Source organism: Hemitrygon akajei, unplaced genomic scaffold (assembly GCF_048418815.1).
Source record: "Hemitrygon akajei unplaced genomic scaffold, sHemAka1.3 Scf000066, whole genome shotgun sequence".
Lineage (NCBI taxonomy): Eukaryota > Metazoa > Chordata > Chondrichthyes > Myliobatiformes > Dasyatidae > Hemitrygon > Hemitrygon akajei.
The window spans coordinates 3,723,933-3,745,459 of NW_027331952.1; the positions used below are offsets into that span (position 1 = coordinate 3,723,933).

The window sequence follows — 21,527 nt, forward strand, 5'->3', positions numbered from 1 at the left end:
GGGAGGATGCAACTGATCTGGACAGGGTACAGGAGGGATTTACCAGGAAATAGACTGTAAAATGGCACATGGGTTTTAATTGAGCTTTGAAATGTGCGCTTTGGAAGAGCAACTGGGGGTAATAATTACACAGTGAACAACAGGGCACTGTGAGTGTGGTAGGATAGGGGTATCTGGGATACTTCTTCAGAAATGGTATAGCAGGTAGACAGTGTCAAACCAGAGATTCTGGCACATTGGGCTTCATAGCTCAAAGTATTGAGTAGAAGATTTGGCTTGTTATATTGAAGTGAATAAAGAAATTGGTGAGGCCTAATTTGAAGCAGTGTGTGCTGTTCTGGTCACCCAGTGACAGGAAAGGTATCAATATGATTGAAAGAGTACAGAGAAAATTTACAACGATATTGCCTGGATCTGAAGACTCACGTTAGAGTTAAGGTTGAATTGGTTAGGAATTTAGTTTAGGGCGGTATGGTGTCATTGCGGTTAGCATAATGCTCTACAGCCACAGTGACCTGTGTTCAAATCTCGCTGTTGTCTAAGGAATTTATATGTTTCTCTCTGTGACCACACATTTTTGGTTTGCTCCCACATTACAAAGATGCTTGTGCTAGTAGTTTTAATTAGTCATTGATGTATATTCGGTGGCACGGACTTGCTGGGACGTGCCGTAAAGGAAGGGAGAGAGGGAGAAATAAATTCGATGCCATGTCTACTGGTTCCCACTCATCTATTTCAACAGCTACATTTTCTAAAAAGGTCCCACAGAATACTGAAACATGTCTGCTATTTGAGAAATATGTTCACACAGTATGTTGTGTTTTCATCAATTTCAGAATTAGTATCAGTTCTTAAGAAATACTTGCTTGACACTCAATGTTTAATTTGAAACGATTTGCAGTCAACTGACCTGCTCCACATTCGAAGTTCCCAGATGGCTTCGATTTTGTGGCAAGATCAACTTCCTCTTGCGACAAGTTTTCAGGCTGAGTTTTACTGGATTTTCTTTCCATTTCAGTTGTTTTGCTACCCTCAAAATGAAAATCCAGGTTAAGGAGCAATGCAACACACCACAGAAGCCGGTAGAGATATTTAGACTATAAGATTTTAAGACATGGGACAGAAATAAGCCATTCAGCACATCGTGCCTGCTCCTCCGTTCCATCATAGCTGATCCCAGATCACATTCAACACCATTCACCTACTTTCTCACCATATAGTTGGATTCCCTAACTGATCAGGAAAAAATCAACTTCTGCTTTAGATATACTCATGGACATTGTCTCCACCACAGTCTGTGAAAGAGCATTTCACAAGACTACTACACTCTGACTAAAAAAAAAGATAAAATCACCCTAACCCCTTTTCTAAACAGCCACCCTCAATTTTGAGGCTGTGCCCTCTAGTTCTGGATACCCCCAACATAGGAAGTACATCTACCCAATCAGGTCCTTTCAACATTTGGTAAGTTTCAATTCGATCTCCCCACATTTTTCTACATTCCAGGGAGTACAGGCTCAAAGCTGCCAAACACTCCTCATATGGTAAACATTTAATTCCCGGAATCATCTCGTTAATGTCCTCTGGACTCTCTCCAATGGGAACACATCTGTACCGAGATATGGGGCCGAAAGCTGTTGGCAATACTAGTGCGGCCTGACTTGTGACTTATAAAGGTTCAGCATGACCTCCCTGTCTTTACGTTCTTTTCCCTTAGAAGTAAATGGCAAAAATGCATTTGCCTTCTTTACCACAGGCTCAAGCTGTAAACTAATCTCCGGGGAGTCCTGCACAAGGACTCTGACGTCCCTCTGCACTCCTGAAGATTGAATTATTATCATTTAGATAATCATCAGCCCTATTTTTCCTCTAACCAAAATCCATTATTATACATTTCCCAACACTGTATTCCATCTGCCCATTCTTCCAATTTGTCTGTCACGCTGCAATCGCATTACTTCCTCAGCAGTGCCTACCCCTCCACCTATCTTCATGTCATCAAAAGACTTTTCCAAAACCCATCAATTCCACTCTATAAGTCATTGACAAACAATGTGAAAAATAGCAGTTCCAATACTGACCCCTGAGGAACACCACTAGTCACTGCCACCCAACCAGAAAAGGCCCCTTTTATTTCTTCTCCCTGCTTCCTGCTAGTCAGTCATTCCACTATCCATGCCAATATCTTTCCTGTAATGCCACAGGATTTTACCTTGTTAGGCAGCTTCACGTGCGGCACTTTATCAAACGCCTTCTAAAAATTCAAGTGAATGACATCCACTGCCTCTCCTTTGTTCACCCTGCTTGTTACTTCCTCGAAGAACTCTTAACAGATTTTTCAGGCAAGATGCCCCTTCACAGAAACCACACTGACTTTGACTAAGGTTATCATTAGTCTCCAAGTACCTTGAAACCTCATCCTTAATAATAGACTCCAACACTTTCCCAACCACTGAGGTTAGGCTAACTGGCATATAATTCCCTTTCTTTCCTTCTTAAAGAATGCCTTTGTAATAGCAATGGCACTCCCTCCTGCTCCCTAATGCTCACAGACCTCTGGCACATTGCTAGTGTCTTCAACAGTAAAGGTAGATGCAAAGTACCCAAAATGTTCATCTGCCATTTCTTTGTCCTCCATCACTACCTCACCAGCATCATTTTCCAATGGTCCAATATCAACTCTCAGCAACAGTGTCCTGTCCAAATAATCAAAGGAAATCTTGGTTATTTTTTCAATTTTGCACTTTATGTCCCAAATAAGTGTCCTGCGCTATTGTTCAAAGGCCCAATTATGTGGATTTGACTTCTTAAAAAAGCATGCCCTGGCCCGTAATGACTTTGCGCAGCATCACTTAAGAGATATTGTAAAGAATTACACGTACGTCTTCTGATTGGATGAGACATAATTAAAAATGTTGGCCTCAACACTAAGCAGCATATGCATGTAAATCTAATGCTCTGCATCAGCCAGTTAACACCATCCCTACTGTAAAGAATGCTGGCTGTAGTATCAAACTACAGGGATGCTTTTCTTCAACAGGACTGGCCATCTGGTCAGGATTGATGTGAAGATGAATGCTGATAAATACAGAGATTCTGGATAAAAAAAAATAAACAAACAAACCTACTAGATAGCAATATTGAGTAGGGCAACTACCCTCAATAGCAAGAATGTCCTTCCTCAAATTTGTAGAACAAAACTGAACACAATACTCCAGCTGTGGTCTCACCAGGGTCCTGTACAACTGCAGAAGGACCTCTTTGCTCCTATACTCAACTCCCCTTGTTATGAAGGTCAACATGCCATTAGCTTTCTTCACTGCCTGCTGTACCCACATGCTTACTTTCAGTGACTGATGAACAAGGACACCTAGATCTTCGTGAACTTCCCCTTTTCCTAACTTGACACCATTCAGACAGTAATCTGCCTTCCTGTTCTTGCCACCAAAATGGATAACCTCACATTCATCCATATTAAACTGCAGCTGCAATGCATCTACCCACTCACCCAACCTGTCCATCACCCTGCATTCTCCTAACATCCTTCTCATATTTCACACTACCACCCAGCTTTGTGTCATCTGCAAACTTCCTAATGTTACTTTTAATCCCTTCATCTAAATCATTAATGTATGTTGTAAATTGCTGCGGTCCCAGCACCGAGTCTTGCGGTACCCCATTAATCACTACCTGCCATTCTGAAAAGGACCCATTAATCCCTACTCTGTTTCCTGCCTGCCAACCAATTTTCTATCCATGCGAGTACTCTGCCCCCAATACCATGTACTCAAATTTTGCCCACTAATCTCCTATATGGGACGTTATCAAAGGCTTTCTGAAAGTCCAGGTACACTACATCCACTGGCTCTCCCTTGTCGATTCTCATAGTTACATCCTCAAAAAATTCCATATGATTAGTCAATCATGACTTCCCCTTCGTAAATCCATGCTGACTCGGACTGATCCTGTTACTGCTATCCAAATGTGCCGTTATTTCATCTTTTATAATTGACTCCAGCAACTTCCCCACCACTGACATCAGGCTAACTGGTCTATAAATCTCTGTTCTCTCTTTCCCTCCTTTCTTAAAAAGTGGGATAACATTAGCTATCCTCCAATCCTCAGGAACTGATCCTGAATCTATAGAACATTGGAAAATGATTACCAATGCATCCAAGATTTCTAGAGCCACCTCCTTAAGTACCCTGGGATGCAGACCATCAGGCCCTGGGGATTTATCAGCCTTCTGTCTCATCAGTTTACCCAACATCATACTCTGCCTAATGTGAATTTCCTTCAGTTCCTCTGTTAACCTAGGTCCTCTGGCCACTATTACTTCTGGGAGATTGTCTGTGTTCTCCCTAGTGAAGACAGATCCAAAGTACCTGTTCAACTCGTCTGCTATTTCCTTATTCTCCATAATAAATTCACCTCTTTCTGCCTTCAAGGGCCCAACTTTGGTCTTAACATTTTTTTTTCCTTTTCACATACCTAAAGAAGCTTTTACTATCCTCCTTTATATTCTTGGCTAGCTTACCTTCGTAGCTCATCTTTTCTCCCCATATTGCCTTTTTAGTAATCTTCTGTTGCTCTTTAAAAAATTCCCAGTCCTCTGGCTTCCTGCTCATCTTTGCTATGTTATACTTCTCTTTTATTTTTATACTGTCCCTGACTTCCATTGTCAGCCAGGACACTGCCTGGAAGCTGAATGTGGGGAGGAAGTTTGTCTTTCAGCAGGACAATGACCCAAAGCACACTGTTAGAGCAGCCATGAGGTGGCTTCAATTGAGGAAAATTGACATCTCCGAGTAGCCCAGTCAGTGATCTGATCAACCATCTCTAGCAAAACCAAGAATGCTGTCCACTGCCAGTCCCCAACTAACCTGGCACAGCTTGAGCAATTTTGCAAGGAGGAATAGACCATCTTGTTCCATCATGTTGTGCAAAGCTAATAGAGACTTGTCCCAAAATACTACTGTCTGTAATAGTTGAGAGAGGTGTTTCAACCAAGGACCGAGGAAAGGGGGATGAATACTTTTGATCCGCTGATATTTCAGCTTTTTAAAAATAAATTTGTTCATGCTTTACAGTTTTCCTATAGTTTTGGGCTCTACTGAAGAGAGTGAGGATGGGGTTCACAGATAAAAATAAAAACAAAACCTCAGCTAAATTGATTAAAATCCCTGGTTGCAATAATAACTTATGTCAATAAAGGTTTGGCGGGTGGGGGGGGGGGTGGGGGAGGGGTGCGGTTGAATATTATTTGAAGCACGTATATACAGTGCCATACTTGCATCATATATATACTTTATATACAGTATATCTATATGTACACATATAATTATACTGTATATATGATCATCCCATCTTTCTCAGTACACAGACGCAAATCTTATTTGGTTAGCTACTCTTTACAAGACAAATATTTAAATGAGCTAAAAGATATATTTTGGACTGCATCCAATGATATGTGCTTTTGGATCTCAAAGAGGGTAAGTAGTAGAATATGGAAATATAGACTAGAATGATTTAGCAGATAAGATGACAATATATATTTATGACGAGGAGTCTCTACCCAAGGATCCACTGGCTGACATACTGTCAAAAGACCTCAGTGCTGAAGACTACACAATTACATCCGAAGTTACTATCAGAGAGGGAGGAGCCAGGGTGTAGCAGCTGAGGGATATTGTGAAGGATATTAGGACATATGTGCTCGGGGCTGATTCTAGAGAGTCTTTCCAAGTAATTAGTCACTAGAGAGAAATACACAGACAAGGTAATGAACAGGGAAAGGAGGTTAATTCTTCTTGCATCTGAACACACAGTCTTGTGATGAACCTCTAGGTTTATCTTGCTGTGAAGTGTCATCTTTAAGAGAGAGCGCCTGAGTGACGTTAGCCACTGGCTTTCTCGGCTCCTGTTTGATTCTTACTGAGAGAGAGGGAGGGGTGGAACTATTGGACTCTGCCGCTTGTTTTGATTGAAGCAAGGACACTCACTCACACACAGCCAGTCACAGTTGGAGTCGGCCAATGGAAGGAAGCCAGTGACTAGGGGGTCACTGGTTGGAATTTGAGTGCCCACAAGGGTGGGTTGAGCATCGACCCAACACGTCGATAAGTGGCTATCACATTGTGTGATTGCGGAAACCTTGTGGAATCTATCTATGTTAACCCTTGCCTGTGTGGTAGTTCCCTGTGATAAGCTACTACCCCCCACCCCCACCCCAACGTCAATAGTTTGGAAGTTATATTTACACATATGTATACTCATAACACTGTTAACGTTTGATCATTCTTGTTTAAATTTCTATATTTAGTAGATACTAATGAAGATAGTGGTTTTAACATCAAAACCAGACTCTAGGTGTGGTCTATTGCTGCTGGGTCATTTAAACCATTACAGGTACGTAACACTCTGCTTTGCCAGAAGCACAGTGCCAAGCCAGGGGAATAAATGAGGAATTAAAGAATGTTAGACTGACTGTTATGGGTAATAACAATGGAGACACAATGGACAACCAACATAAATGTTACCAGAGAAAGGAGAACACCCCACTGCATTTGCAGACTGTGGATGGTGCTTCATGGGGTGTTCGGATCAACATTAGATCGAGATCATTCAGAGCCAGAGCCCACAAATAGATGGTGAAGAACATTCATGTCTCATAGCAATGCTGAATCTGGAAAGATGCTGGGACTGTCTGCTCCCAGTGACCCTACACATGCTGAGATATGGGCACTTTGGAAGTAAGGGTTTTAACTTTAGGAATACTCCAGAGGCAGCTAATGCGTATTCCCTTCCAGAAAATACACGGCATTTCCTGTGATGTAATGCAGGTCAGAACAAAAACCACCAGAGATTGTAGAAGGGAAGTAATACAGCACTGCAGTGTGCCTTGACCCAATCAGGGAAGCAGCTGTCAGAGGCAGTACAGCACTCATGTCTGCTGAGGTAATATGGGTCATTATGCCTGGAATAAATAGCTCATATAACTTAAATCCTACCAAAATGCAGAGACTGGATTTACAGAAATGTCCAAAAGTGTTGGCATTTTGGTTACTACTGGGATTTCATGATTTAAACTTGTGTAACATTGTTTTCTTGTGCATGATGAGTAACTTACAAAATTTATTTGTTTTGAAGTCTCAGAGTTTCTTCAATGTTCTCAAATTATAATTCAGTATTGTGGAAACTGTTTAACCCTTAGGAACAAGGGACTTCTGAAATGGTTTAAATTGTGAATATTTTGCATGCTTCAAATGTGTGAAATGTGGCAACATTGAGTTTGAGAGACAAGAGAGTGTGAGTCTGTGTGCGCGTCCTTGAAGAACAGAGTGCAGAAGCAGTTTTTAAGAGGCTGTTCTTTTAAGACATTGCATCAATGTGTTAATTTGTTGGGGTCCCCACCCAGCAGCTAGCTCTCTTCTTTGGTTCTCTGAAAAATGTGTGAAAGCTTGGCATGGTGGAAAAAAACTGTTTTAGGTTTTGCAGTTACCTACAAGGAAGAACAGTACAAACACATTGGTGTTTGGTTTTTCTTGTGTTTTTTTTTGTTTTACATTTCTTTTATCCATGGAATTGATTTTAGATAAACTGAGATTCAGGCGACAGATCCTGAGAGCGTACTTGCTCAGGCTCTGACTTTGTGTGTGGATGTGTTCGACGACATTTACAAATCCTCACTGTCAAGAGTCAGAAGCTCCCTCCTGCTTCGAAAGGGCAAAATCATACCAGTGCCCAAGAAAAGCTGGGTGATCTGCCTTAATGAGTGTTAGCCAGTAGCAATCTGCAGTGATGAAGTGTTTTGAGAGGTTGGTTATGGCTGAAATCAACTCCTTTCTCAGCAAGGACCTGTACACAAGATGAGAGCCGGGGTGTTGCGGCCACCATCTCTAATAAGACCACCACCAAGACATCTGCCACCTGACTGACCACCTTTATTGTCTACTACTAGGTACAGTATGGCATCTCCTCCAGTTTCCCACCCACATAATATGTCAGGAATACTTACTGGACATTCAGCGTTCTGGAATAAGTAAATGGGAAACAATATTAGGAAAGCAGAAATCACCATTGATAACAACCCAGTTATATTTGCACTTTTCCAAAAGCTGCAAACTTTACTGCTCCTTATTGTCACAGTGGCCATTGGAAGGGCCCATAGAATTCTCCAACAGTGATGGCACCCTTCCTGTTTTTGATAATTACCCACACTGAATGTATAGATGGTCCCTCCATGATGTTTCTGTAGTTGTGATACCATCCCTAATTGGTAAATCACACTTGCTAGTCTTTCACCTCCCTATATGCCTTTTGAAACCAATAAACCTTGGAGCATCTAACAGCCAATCCTGCACTTGTCGCAGTCAATTCTCTGTAATGGCCACAAAGTTGTAATTCTATGTTCTGAAACATTTTCTAAAGTTACTCTTTATGCCCCCTTGTCCAGAGCCTATCCTTTCAGTGTCTCTGAACACTGCATTTCCCTTTATATCAACTGCTCCATCATATGACCTAACAATCTGGCTCACACACTCTCCCCCAAACAGCCAATTTAAACCCTGCCTAGCAACTCCTGCATATATGCTTACAAGGACATGGGTACATCTTGGGTAGAACCCGTCCCCTTTATACAGGTTGGAAATGGGAACATAACTACTTTCCGCTTAATTAGAGGTCCACTGGTACTCTGACAGTTCAATTAGTTAAAAATAACTTGATAAGACCTGGTGTATGTAATATAAATTATTGCTTGCCATTTGCTGGTGGGGACTGAAGGATCTGTGGTGTTGGTACACGTTGCTTCAAGACGGTTTGTTTTCAGCAGAGGCTTGCACAATGCTATACTCGATGGCAAGGGCAGAATTGGGCTGAGAAGTGGCAGACGGTCCAACCCAGCTAAGTGCGAAGTGGTTAATTTTGGTAGGTCCAATTTGAAGACAGAATATAATATTAATGGTAAAACTCTAGGCAGTCTGGAGGATGTATGAGATCCACTCAAAGCTGTTGTGCGGGTTGACAGTGTTGTTCAGAAGGTGTATAGCGTGTTGGCATTCATCAACAATGGAACTGAATTCAAGAGCCGTGAGGTAATGTTACAGATATACAAGACCTTGGTTAGACCGCAATTGAGATTGCTGTGTTCTGCTCTGGTCACCTCATTACAGGAAGGATGTGGATGCTATGGAGAGAGTGCAGAGGAGATCTACAAGGATGTAGCCTGGATTGGAGAGCATACCTTATGTGAATAGGTTGAGTGAACTTGGTCTTTTCTCCTTGAAGCGACGGAGGATGAGAGGTGACTTAATCGAGGTGTTCAAGATGATGAGAAGCATGGATCATGTGGATAGCCTGAGGCTTTTTCCCAGGGCTGAAATAGCTAACATGAAGGGGCATTGCTTTAAGGTGCTTGGAAGTAGGCACATGGGGGATGTCAGAGCTAAGTCTTGACACAGAGAGTGGTGGGTGCATGGAATGCATTGCCAGTGAAAGTGGTAGTGGCGGATATGATAGTGTCTTTTACGAAATGCTTAGAGAGGTACATGGTGCTCAGAAAAAGAGAGGGCTATGCGGTAGGGAAATTCTACGCAGCTTCTAGAGTAGGTTACATGGCCGGCAAAACATTGAGGGCTGTAATGTGCTGCAGATGTTCTATGTTCTACATCACTGCAGCTTGCAACAGCCAGAAGAATTAATGATATGTTGCTATAGCTCATGGTAATTCCACATTTCTGCAATCACTATGGCACTTGGGGCATCTTATAAAGGGAGGAATTGTCAACAAATTGTGAGATGATTATGATGTAACGCAGCCAAGCATGGGAACATATGAACTGAGCCAGAGCTTCTTCAGAAGATGCAAGAGCTTGAATTGAGCGGGAATGTGAGTGGTTTTAAAGAGCTAGGGCGCTGATTGCACATGAACACATCTGGATCTGACAGAGGCACAAATGGAACATCTGGGCAATTTCAGTCTCATGACAACTATTTCCTACCTTCCTTTGTACAGAGCTGTAATGTCTAAAGGGCCTGTGTTTGAGTAAATGAGACTTACCAAAATTTCTCCTGTTTGAATCATTATGAACTGTTGAGTCAGAAGGTTTTAACTCCAGTTGCTGCTCTCAGTCCTCGGGCTGGTTCACTTGTTGCTGTCTCTTGTCTTCAGTTGTGGTTTGCTTCCAGTTGTGGGCTTTTCCAATAAATCTCTCAACGCAGGTCTAACTGTAACCAGGGAGATAATGAAGCTCGTTAACAATACAAAGCTCATTGTTCCAAAAAACAAAACTCACTGAAACTTAAATGTTGAAGACAAATATAATGATCTCAGTGAACAATCTTTTATTGTCCCTCACACGTCACAAAAACGATATGGGTTAAGAAGGAGTCATCATTCAGTCATGGTAAGACATAAGACACAGGAACAGAATTAGGTGATTCGATCCATCGAGTCTGCTCCACCACTCAACCATGGCTGAGATTTATTCCAACACTATATTCCTGCCTTCCTCCTGTAACCCTGGAGCAGCATAGCAATCACAACTATATTAATTTCTGCCATAAATATACCCAAGTAGCAGTCTCAACCAGCCTCTGTGGCAATAAATTCCACAGATCAACCACCCTTTGTCCAAAGAATTTTTTTCTCATCTCAATTTTAAAGGGAAGCTTCTTTATTCTGACACTGTGCTCTCAGATCCCAGAGTCTCCATCTAATGGAAACATCCACTGTATCCAAGCTTTTCAGCATCTGGTAAGTTTACTTAACCATAGATTCCGCAGCCACCCCCCCCCCCGCCCCCACCATCCTTCTGATCTCCATTGAGCACAGGCCTAGAACCATTGACTAACAGACACATGACTGTGAGGGGGAATTTCCAATAACGGTTTAAACACTGAACCCCTGGGTCCAATTCTACTGCTGCAAACATTAATGACCTCCTCTCCATGTGAGGGACAGTAATGGGAACTCAGATTAGCAGTCATTGCTTGCAAAGTAACTCCAGAAACAAATATCTGATCCCAGACCAGAAATACTCGCACAACACCTCATAAATCAAAGCATCTTGATCCCACATCCAGTCTCACAGCTGAATGTGCCACTTATTGACCCCAGAATCCTCACACATCATCCCCACATCAGGGATTTCCCCACAACCAATGTCCAGCGACCCGAGGCTTCTGATTCACTGTGGAAGGAGGAACATTCAGCCCCATCTACAGAAGTACAGACCTGGTCAAATCCCAAAAACTGACAGTTCCATAAGCCCGGAGTCTACATCCCAGGATAATAGGCCAAGCACCAAATTTCCCAGGACTCCCTTGTTGCCAGTAACAGGCTGCAGTGTGTCAGCCATTCAGAGTTCAAAAACTAACACTCCTGCATCAACCTATGGTAGAATGGGAACCTGATAATCCTCTGACTGACCAGATATTGGGCTGGAAAACCTGGGTGTGTGTCACCAGCAGGCATGGATACATTTCACATTGTCTCCAGCAGCTAAACTGAACACTTTTTATTATCCGATTGTTAAATAAGATTTTTCCCAGCACAATTGGCCATCACATTTCCTGTAGGCTAACAGGAATAACAGGCTTTTCATTTCAAATTGAAGTTAAATGCTGGAAACTCAGTATATTCGAATGGAGGTGTGGAAAGAGAAACTGTGGAAGACACAGGATCAGAACTGATGTTGCCTGACCTGCTGAACATTTCCAATATTTTCTCTTTTTACTTTAAATGCTGCACAACTATTGACTGATTACAAGTTGTTTGGAACAGCCTGAACAAAGTTGCACAAATGTAATGCCCACATTCATCAGTTTTGCCCTCATTCCAACACAGGGATAATACAGTCAATGCTCACCACATCCTCCCCACTCCACTATCAATGTGTTCCACCTGCTCCCGAAGCCACTCACTCTCACTGAGGGGCAGTGAGCTGAGAATGAAAAAAATGCTTACCACTCCATGCTGATCCTGTGGCCTGTTATTCTGGCAATAGAAAAAGTGGCTCTCCAAAAATGACCAAAAAAGAAAATAACTTCAAATTTTAACTTTATTTTCAAAATTCAACTTTAAATAGAGCAAACTTCCTTATCTGAAATATTAAAATAGTGGCCATTTTGCAATGTTGAAACTAAACTTGTAATTACTGTCTTTACCCTTACTCATGCTGCATTTAATAAATCCTCTGGCAGTTCCAGGTAACAAACACCGATTACAGAAATAACTCTGTGAGGCAAAACACTTCACAATGAAAACAATGGAGCAGAAATATTGTTGATATCTAATCATTGGTGGGGTACAGTCTGGACAGAGTTTGAACAAGATGGTTTGTATATATCATTCAGGTGATGGAATACAGGCCGGACAGAGGTTGAACAAGATGGGTGGGGAATGAACAGATGGAACTAGGTGGGAGAAGGGATCAAGGACGATCACTGATGGGTCTCGAGCAGTACATGGATACCAAGTTAATGATAAATACTGTGCTGCACTGGGGGGTGGGTGGAGTCGTGGTCGATAGCCCACCCCTGCATTCCTAATGACCAGCACTGTTTATTGTTCAAACACGAGGAGATCTGCAGATGCTGGAAATTCAAACAACAACACACACAAAATGCTGGTGGAACACAGCAGGCCAGGCAGCATCTATAGGGAGAAGCACTGTCGACTTTTCGGGCCGAGACCCTTCATCAGGACAGGTGGGAGAAGGACGAAATGTTCCACCAGCATTTTGCGTGTGTTACTGTTTATTGTTCTTGTGCTAAAATGCTTTTGCGAGATTATGATGTGAATTTCCGGTTCACTTACTGTTACATTTTAACCTGGGTTACATATTAATTTGCTCGTGTTGTTTGTGGGTCAGACTAACTGTAACCGGTGGGTGTGACGGTCACCTCCCCCATCTGTTGGAGACTGGTTGGGTTCACTCTCCGGGTCACGGTGCTCAGTCTGTTTTGCGTTTATCACAATAAAACCGTTATTGAGATTAAGCAGCTCCCTCGTCTGTCATTACGGACCAAATGCTCGACACAATACTACTGTATAAACGACACCAAAACGACAATGCTAGAACGAACCGCAAGAACTTTGTCATATAAGCTTTGCCAATCACCAAATTCTATCAATGCACCATAAAAGTTTCCAATCCGGATACTTCACGCCTTGGTATGGCTAATGCTTTACCCGTGGCTGCAAGGAACTACAGAGTTACGGACACAGATCAGCTCATCACAGAAACCAGTCTCCCCTACGTGAACTCTTTCTGGAGTTCCCACTCCCTCGGTAAAATCAAAGATCCCCAGAACCTGGCACGTCCCCCTTTCTCACCCACCCCAATTTGGGAGAAGATACGACAGTCATCAAGCACGTATCATCAGGATCAAGAACGGCTTATCTGAAGTAAACAACATTTGGAGGAGTTCCAGGAAGCGAGGCAAAGCCACCAGTTCGGGAAGTTAATGGGACTCATTGGGCAACATCCAATTCCCCCAACACGAGAAAATATGCCGCTGCTGAAAATCCGTACCGGCGCTAAATGGTGAATGAACTCAGCCGGCCAAAAATCACTGCCATTCCGCAGACCGTGAGCATGCGCAATATGAATCTCAAGTCAATAGAGGGAGCGGGGGGAGGGGGCCCTCGGGAAAAATCGCAACGCGGTAGCTCTGCGGTAAAATGAGAGCGGAGACCGGGATCACGTGACCGGTGGGTGGGTCTCCCCGACAACAAACCAATTCTCTAAAACATACGAGAATAATTAGACTGTTTGGCCCACCGAGTCCGCTCCGGAATTAAATCATGTCTGACCCTTTTTTCCCTCCTCAGCCCCACACGCCAGCCTTCTCACCGTAACCAATCAACAATCTATAAATCTCCGTTTTAAATACCCCCAAAATGGCCTCCACCGCTGCCTCTGCTAGTTCCACATATTTGCCATACTCTGGCTAAAGAAATCTCTCTGAGTTAAGTGAAGCGTATACCTCTGATCATCAACACTTCAGGGTCTTGTGTTTCACAGCGTACTCTCTCCTTACATTCCACCCTCCGAGCTGATCATCACTGATCAAATCTCACGGGGATTTTTCAGTTCCTGCTGAATTTATTACCAAATGAGCAAGTACGGGAAGGTGGAGGGACAGAGAAACACTGACTTGTAGCAGCATCACAGGCAAGTACATTCAGATAACACACGGAACACAAATTATACAATTCTCTGTCAGTAACAATGTAGACATATGTTTTAGGTCATCCTGCTAATAGGACCAGAACAACAGGGGCTGAGCGGCGGCTCATCTCAGACGGTTCGGTGTGAAGGTCTCACAACCCGGACCGACCCTGGCAGATTCTGTGAAGGAAGCGAGGCGAGGCCGCCAATTCGGGAAAGTTCATCCCCTCCCCCTTCAAGTTTCACCGATCACTTTGTGTTTCTCTCCGCCCCCCACCCACCATCTTTTATTCTCCAGTCCTGCCGAAGGATTGCGGCCGGTAACGTTGACCGTACTCTTTTCCTAGCTGTTACCCGGACTGCTGAGTTCCTCCAGCATTTTGTGCGCGTTGCTCGGATTTCCAGCATCTGCAGATTTTCTCTTGTTTGAGTTCGGGAAAGCTAACGGGACTCCCTGCTCAATGTCAGACCTCCCCGCTCGGAACCGGCTTCAATACTCACCGAAGGGAAATAGTTGGTGTCGCTCCGCAAGAATAATCCGCTCCCGGCTCCCCGCCCCAAGGGGCGAGGACCACTCCCCTCCCCCTCCCGATCCTGATCCCTATCCCACCGCCGACCCGCTTTGACAAAGAACGAAAGCCACGGCCCATCCAAGACTGACCATGCGCAATATGAATTTTGCGTCATCTGAACTGTGGGCGGGGCCTCGGTAACAAACCTGCAGATGCTGCAGAGCTGCGGCAAAACGGGATCGCTTGACATGTGGAGGGTCTCCTACGTGACACGGTGACTCAGCTCCTCGCCCATCACACGCTGCCCGACTCCCCGCCACATTTCCCACATTATACCATATTTACACCAGCTACATTTTTAACTTTCCTTACCTATCTTCCCCGTCCCATCCCATTACACCCGGGTCACAGAGTTACGGGTTCAGTTCCCATCCGGTCCAACACAGAAGTCAGACAAAAACAGGAATTGTGCAGGTTTCATTCAAATCATTTTATGCTTAAGAACACTAATTCGGTGCCTCAGGGATCTGTTCTGAGACCCTTACTCTTCGTGATTTTTATAAATGACCCTGATGAGGAGATGGAGGGATGGGTTAGTAAGTTTGCTGATGACACAAAGGTTGGGGTGTTGTCGATAGTGTGGAGGGCTGTCAGTGATTACAGCGGGACATTGATAGGATGCAAAACTCGGCTGAGAAGTGGCAGACGGACTTCAACCCATATTAGTGTGAGGTGGTTTATTTTGGTAGGTCAAATATGGTGACAGAATACAGCATTAATGGTAAGACTCTTGGCAGTGTTGAGGATCAGAGGGATCTTGGGGTCCGAGTCCATTGGACACTCAGAGCAGCTGCGCAGGTTGTCTCTGCGGTTAAGAAGGTGTACAGTGTATTGGACTTCATTAATTGTGGAACTGAATTTAGGAGCCGAGAGGTAATGTTGCAGCTAAATAGGACCCTGGTCAGACCCCACTTGGAGTACTGTGCTCAGTTCTGGTCGCCACACTACATGAAGGATATGGAAACTATAGAAAGAGTGCAGAGGAGATTTACGAGGATGTTGCCTGGTTTGGGGAGCAAGCCTTATGAGAATAGGTTGAGTGAATTCGGCCTTCCCTTCCAGTGACGGAGGATGAGAGGTGACCTGATAGAGGTGTATAAGATGATGAGAGGCATTGATCATGTGGATCGTCAGAAGCTTTTTCCCAGGGCTGAAATGGCTAACATGAGAGGGCACAGGTTTAAGATGCTGGGGATCAGGTACAGAGGAGATGTCAGGGGTCTGTTTTTAATGCAGAGGGTGGTGAGCGCGTGGAATGGGCTGCCAGCAATGCTGGTGAAGGTGGATATGATAGGGTCTTTTAAGAGACTCTTGGATAGGTACGTGGAGCTTAGAAGAATAGAGTGCTATATGTAAGCCCAGGTAATTTCTATGGTACGGACATGTTCGGCTCAACATTGTGGCCGAATGGCCTGCATTGAGTTGTAGTTTTCCTATGTTTCTATGTTACTAATTGCTATTCACATCCCTCCGGCCTCATTGGACAGGAACACTGAAACATCAAGTGAGAAACAGCGGGAGGTGGCCATTCAACCCCTCTAACCATCAACAAGATGGCAGCTGCTCGTTGACATGATCCTCATTTTCTCGAACCCTCCCGTCTCCACACATCTGCCGGCCTCTGTTTTATGTGAGGACGATCACTGAGTCTTCACCGCCCTCTGTGGTGGGGATTTACAGAAATTCACCCTCGAAGTTTTTTCCCTACTGCGGTCACTTTGCTGAACAGTTAACTGCCGGTTAACTGTCGGCTAACTATTACTTGGATTGCACTACCTGTATGTATAATCTATATTTTCATTTATATTTATCATTATTATTGTTATGAGCAGAGAGACAACATCTGCTGGAAGTAAATTCCTTGTATGTGCATAGGTACTTGGCGATTAAAGTCTGATTCTGATTCTGATTCTGATTCTGATTTTCATTGCACTCTCTATAACAAATACTCTCTAAACTCTTTATCAATCCTCTATGGAATTAATTTCCATCTTCTGCAGCCCCGTGATGTCCCAACCACTCAACTCCTACCCCTGTAACTGTTTCCACCTTCCCACTTCCTCCTTCCTGGATCCACCTCTCACTCCCCAGCTCTTGCCCCATCCTCACCCCTCACCTCTTTTCTCTATTTCCGTCCACTCTCAGTCCAGAGGGAGGGTCTCGGCCCGAAATGTTGACGATCCATTTCCCTCCACAGATGCTGCCCGACCCACTGAGTTCCTCCAGCAGTTTGTTCTTTGGTCTGTACAACCCGTGTTAGTATTGGGAGCGGGATTTTACACCATATTCCAGGTACAGTCTCAACAAATCCCTAATAATTGTCACTTTGCCCGGACCATTGGCCTCACTTGCAGGTCAACAGTCTGCCGGTGTTTGCCCCCAATGTGGTAAATCCCTCTGCTCGCCACCAACGTGGGCTCAGACATTTCCACAAATGAGCCCCTCCTGTCCCCACCGGGACACACATCCTGTCCGCGCCCTCTCACACCATTTTCATCCTTTCAATAAAATCCCCCGCTTCTCACCCCGGGGAACCGGCATCAAACCGACAGGCCGCGCGGTCTCCTCCTACCTCTCAGTGATACATCAGGCCCCGGCGGCAGGAGATGCTTCACAAACGCCCCAACTTCCCTCGGGGGGAAATGGAAATAAGTCAATAAGCGGGATATCTACTTTTAGGTTTATTCCACTTAGAAGGACAGTTCGGGGCGGTTGTGGGAGACAGAGTCAGCTGGGGTAACGCCCTCTTTGTGATATGGTGCAACTCAAACTACCTGCGTCTCAATGTCACCAAGACCAAGGAGATGGTGGTGGACTTTAGGAGATCTAGGCCTCATATGGAGCCAGTGATCATTAATGGAGAATGTGTGGAGCAGGTTAAGACCTACAAGTATCTGGGAGTACAGTTGGACGAGAAGCTAGACTGGACTGCCAACACAGATGCCTTGTGCAGGAAGGCACAGAGTCGACTGTACTTCCTTAGAAGGTTGGCGTCATTCAATGTCTGCAGTGAGATGCTGAAGATGTTCTATAGGTCAGTTGTTGAGAGCGCCCTCTTCTTTGTGGTGGCGTGTTGGGGAGGAAGCATTAAGAAGAAGGACGCCTCACGTCTTAATAAGCTGATAAGGAAGGCGGGCTCTGTCGTGGGCAAAGTACTGGAGAGTTTAACATCGGTAGCTGAGCGAAGGGCGCTGAGTAGGCTACGGTCAATTATGGAAAACCCTGAACATCCTCTACATAGCACCATCCAGAGACAGAGAAGCAGTTTCAGCGACAGGTTACTGTCGATGCAATGCTCCTCAGACAGGATGAAGAGGTCAATACTCCCCAATGCCATTAGGCTTTACAATTCAACTGCCAGGACTTAAGAACTTTTTTTAAGCTATTATTAATGCTTTTGAGTTAGTGATTTAGATGCATATCATATTATTACTGAGTTAAGTATTGTATGTAATGAGTTTTTGCTACAACAAGTGTATGGGACATTGGAAAAATGTTGAATTTCCCAATGGGGATGAATAAAGTATCTATCTATCTCCGCTGCTCCGGCTCCTCTATTGGGTGTAACCAGTGAATGACATCATTTCGCACCAGCGGAAGTAAAGCAGCTCCCGAAGCGTCCGTTGGAAGTAGTGGGGAAGGGGTTGGTCACGGGATTAGTAGCTCAGCCGTTAGACCGATTAAGCTCGAGCACAGCAGCGCGTGGATGACGTAAGACAACGCGCACGTGAGGGCAGATCCCAGTGTGGGGAGCCCATGTGTGAAGTCAGGCGCGTGGGGGGCTGTGTGACGTCACCTGTGGCAGAGTGCTCGTATATAAAAGCACCTGAATGGACGTTTCTGATGAATTCAGTGGGACAACAAAATTAATCACGAGTTCATCACTGAATCCAGTGTTGTGAGATGTAAAGTCCCTTGAAAATTGTCCGGCTGTGCCGTGTTGTTGGTGGAGTGGGCAGCGTGGTGTTTGTCTCGATTCGGGTCACAACACAAGAATTACCAGCGGGGTCCACACACAGTGTATTAGTCAACAGAAAATCTCACGTCCCTGCAGTCTTTGTCTCCTGACAACCCCTGACAATGTGGACCATAGACACCCCTTCCTCTTTAAAGTCAGTTATTCATTCAGACTTCAGATGTGGAGTTAGGGGTGTCACAGTGAAAGGGCCGGACGGCCGTACTCTCTCAGTTGTCCAAACATCCTTCCAGGTGAGGCGACACTTCACCTGTGAATCTTCCGGGGTCGCCTATTGTGTCCGTTGTTCCCGATGCGGCCGCCTCTACACTGGTAACACCAGCTCATCCGCAGTTGTGCGGGGTAGGGTTGTATTTTGGGGGGTCGGATCGATGTTATTGTTCCCTTCTGTGCTTGGGGGGTGGGTTTGGGGGGTTGATGATCGGGATGCCGTTGTTTTTGATGCGGGGGGTGGGAGTTTGATTTTTCTCTCTGAACGAATTTCATGCTCTTTCTTTGTTTTGTGGTTGTCTGGAGAAGAAAAAAAAACCGCGAGAATTGTTTATGGATACCTGCTTTGATAATAAACTGATCTTTGAACTATCCGCTCCCAGCGGGACTTCCCGGTGTCCAAACATTTTCAATCCGATTCCGATTCCCATTCCAGTCCCGACGTGTCAACCCATCGTCTCCTCTTGTGCTAAGCTGTGGTCACCCTCAGGGTCCAGGACCTGCACCTTATATTCCGTCTGGGTAAACCCCCCCCCCACCTTCCACCACCACCTGATGGCAAGAATATCGATTTCTCCTTCGGTGAACAAATCTCCCTCCCTCCCACTCCCTTTCTTCCTCTCTGACTTTTCACGTCCTCTCACGTGCTTATCACGTCTCTCTGGGGCCACTGCTCCTATTCTCCACTCTCCTCTCCTATTAGATTCTATTTTCTTCTGCTCGAGCTTTCCCACCTACCTGGCTTCACCTATCACCTTTCAGCTAGATATTTCCTCGCCTGCCCCGATTTTTTCACATAATTCCCCCATTCCATTTCAATCCTGAAGGAGGGTTCACTTTTCGATAGATGCTGCCCGGCCTGCTGAGTTCCGCCAGCATTTTTGTGTGTGTTGCTCTGTATTTCCAGCATCTGCAGACTTCGTCGTTTGTGATTTACCTCTCCGTTGTCCCTCCGCCCTCCGGCCACAGGTGGTGATGTGCAGACCTACAGCCACTGGTGGCGCCATACAGACCTCCGGCCACTATTGGCGCTACGGTGAACCTCCTGCGTCTTGCCGACCGCAGCGTTTGCCGGTGTGTTTCCTATTCGGGCGGTGGCCAGCTCCGTGTTAAATGTTTAACCTTCACGGTGACTGAAGGAAGCTGCAGGTTCATGAGGGACTGTTACTGTCAGATTCGGCAGTTCTTGCGGCTGCTTATCGGACCCAGGACCGATGTTTAATATTGTGTGTCAGAAACGAGCCACGCTCCCGAATAATGGCTTCAAGACAAATTCAAGGAAACAAAGTTTATTAACAGTTCTGCAGAGCTGGGTGCCTTCAGAGAAGGGAACCCTGAACCTTACAGGGCAGCAGGTTTTATCCTTCTTCCTTACCACCCCCCTCCCTGACTCGGGAGGTATACAGTGTTTTCCAATTCCATATTTGGAGTTGTTTTTTTACACGTTTCTGTAAAACAATAGTCCATATCTCAGGACTTCAATGATTCTACAAACAGTTAATCTTGTCAGGGCTTCTGCATTCATAATTAAATCACATTTGTTTACAGACTTTAACCCAGACATAATTAAATCACATTTGTCCCCGGACATAATTAAATCACCTTTGTCCTCTGACTTTAACCCAGACATAATTAAATCACATTTGTCCCCAGACATAATTAAATCACATTTGTCCTTTGACTTTAACCCAGACCTCTTTCAGAAACGCACATCTTAATTTTGAATCTTACATTGTGGATCTGTGAACGTTGAATCAGTTCTGTATCAAATCCCCTGTCTCAGGTACTTACTGTCTCTACCACACTCACAATGTACACTAGAAAGGCCACTCTGCCAATCTGGTCCCAGCCCATATTTCTGTTCCGTATCAGTATATCAAAATCTATTCCTGCTGTTCACCACCTCTCACTCTCCCTGTGATGACAGGTTGCAACTGGTCACCAGTCCGTCGGAGAAGAGATTTCCCTTGAATTTCAGAGAATCTCAGAAATCTACAACACATTACATGACCTTCGGCCCACAATGTTGTGCCGACCATGTAACCTACTCTAGAAACTGCCTAGAATTACCCTACCTTATAGCCCTCTATTTTTCAAGGTTCTATGTACCAATCTAAGAATCTCTTAAAAGACCCTATTGTATTAGCATCTACCACCGTCGCTGGCAGCGTATTCCGCACACAGACACCACTGTTTGTTTAAAAAAAACTTGGCTCTGACGTCTCCCCTGTGCCTACTTCCAAGCAGCTTAAAACCATGCCCACTCGTGTTAGCCATTTCCGTCCTGGGAAAAAAGCCTCTGGCTATCTGATGCACCATCAATAACTCTCAGAGACGTGAGTCAAGGTAGGCTTTTACTGGCTGGAAGAAAGCACCGTCAGCAGCAAGCAACCACCACACAACATCCTGGAGCCTGAACGAGGAGCAGTACCTCCAATCGCCTTTATACAGGGGTTTGTGGGAGGAGCCACAGGAGCAGTCAGCGGGGGGGGGGGGGGGGGCGTGTCCAGACAGGTACATGTAGTTCACCACACTATGCACACGACCAATGCCTCTCATCATCTTATACACCTGCATGAATTTACTGCATGA

At 44.8% G+C, this 21,527-nt stretch overlaps 1 protein-coding gene across 2 annotated transcripts in view; it reads right to left on the reverse strand.

Moving 5' to 3' along the window:
- The window catches only part of LOC140721960 (NACHT, LRR and PYD domains-containing protein 3-like), a 54,771-nt gene extending 39,934 nt beyond the window's left edge, over positions 1 to 14,837 (reverse strand). Inside the window, exons 1-3 of one of the 2 annotated variants that reach the window (XM_073036785.1) lie at positions 14,679 to 14,837; positions 10,061 to 10,227; positions 911 to 1,026 (exon numbers count right to left, since the gene is read on the reverse strand). In XM_073036785.1, coding sequence (XP_072892886.1) covers positions 911 to 1,013 — 103 coding nt within the window. In that variant the 5' untranslated portion in view covers positions 1,014 to 1,026; positions 10,061 to 10,227; positions 14,679 to 14,837. The remainder of the gene's footprint in view (positions 1 to 910; positions 1,027 to 10,060; positions 10,228 to 14,678) is intronic. The other variant, XM_073036786.1, reaches the window with a different exon arrangement.
- Positions 14,838 to 21,527: the final 6,690 nt, after the last annotated feature.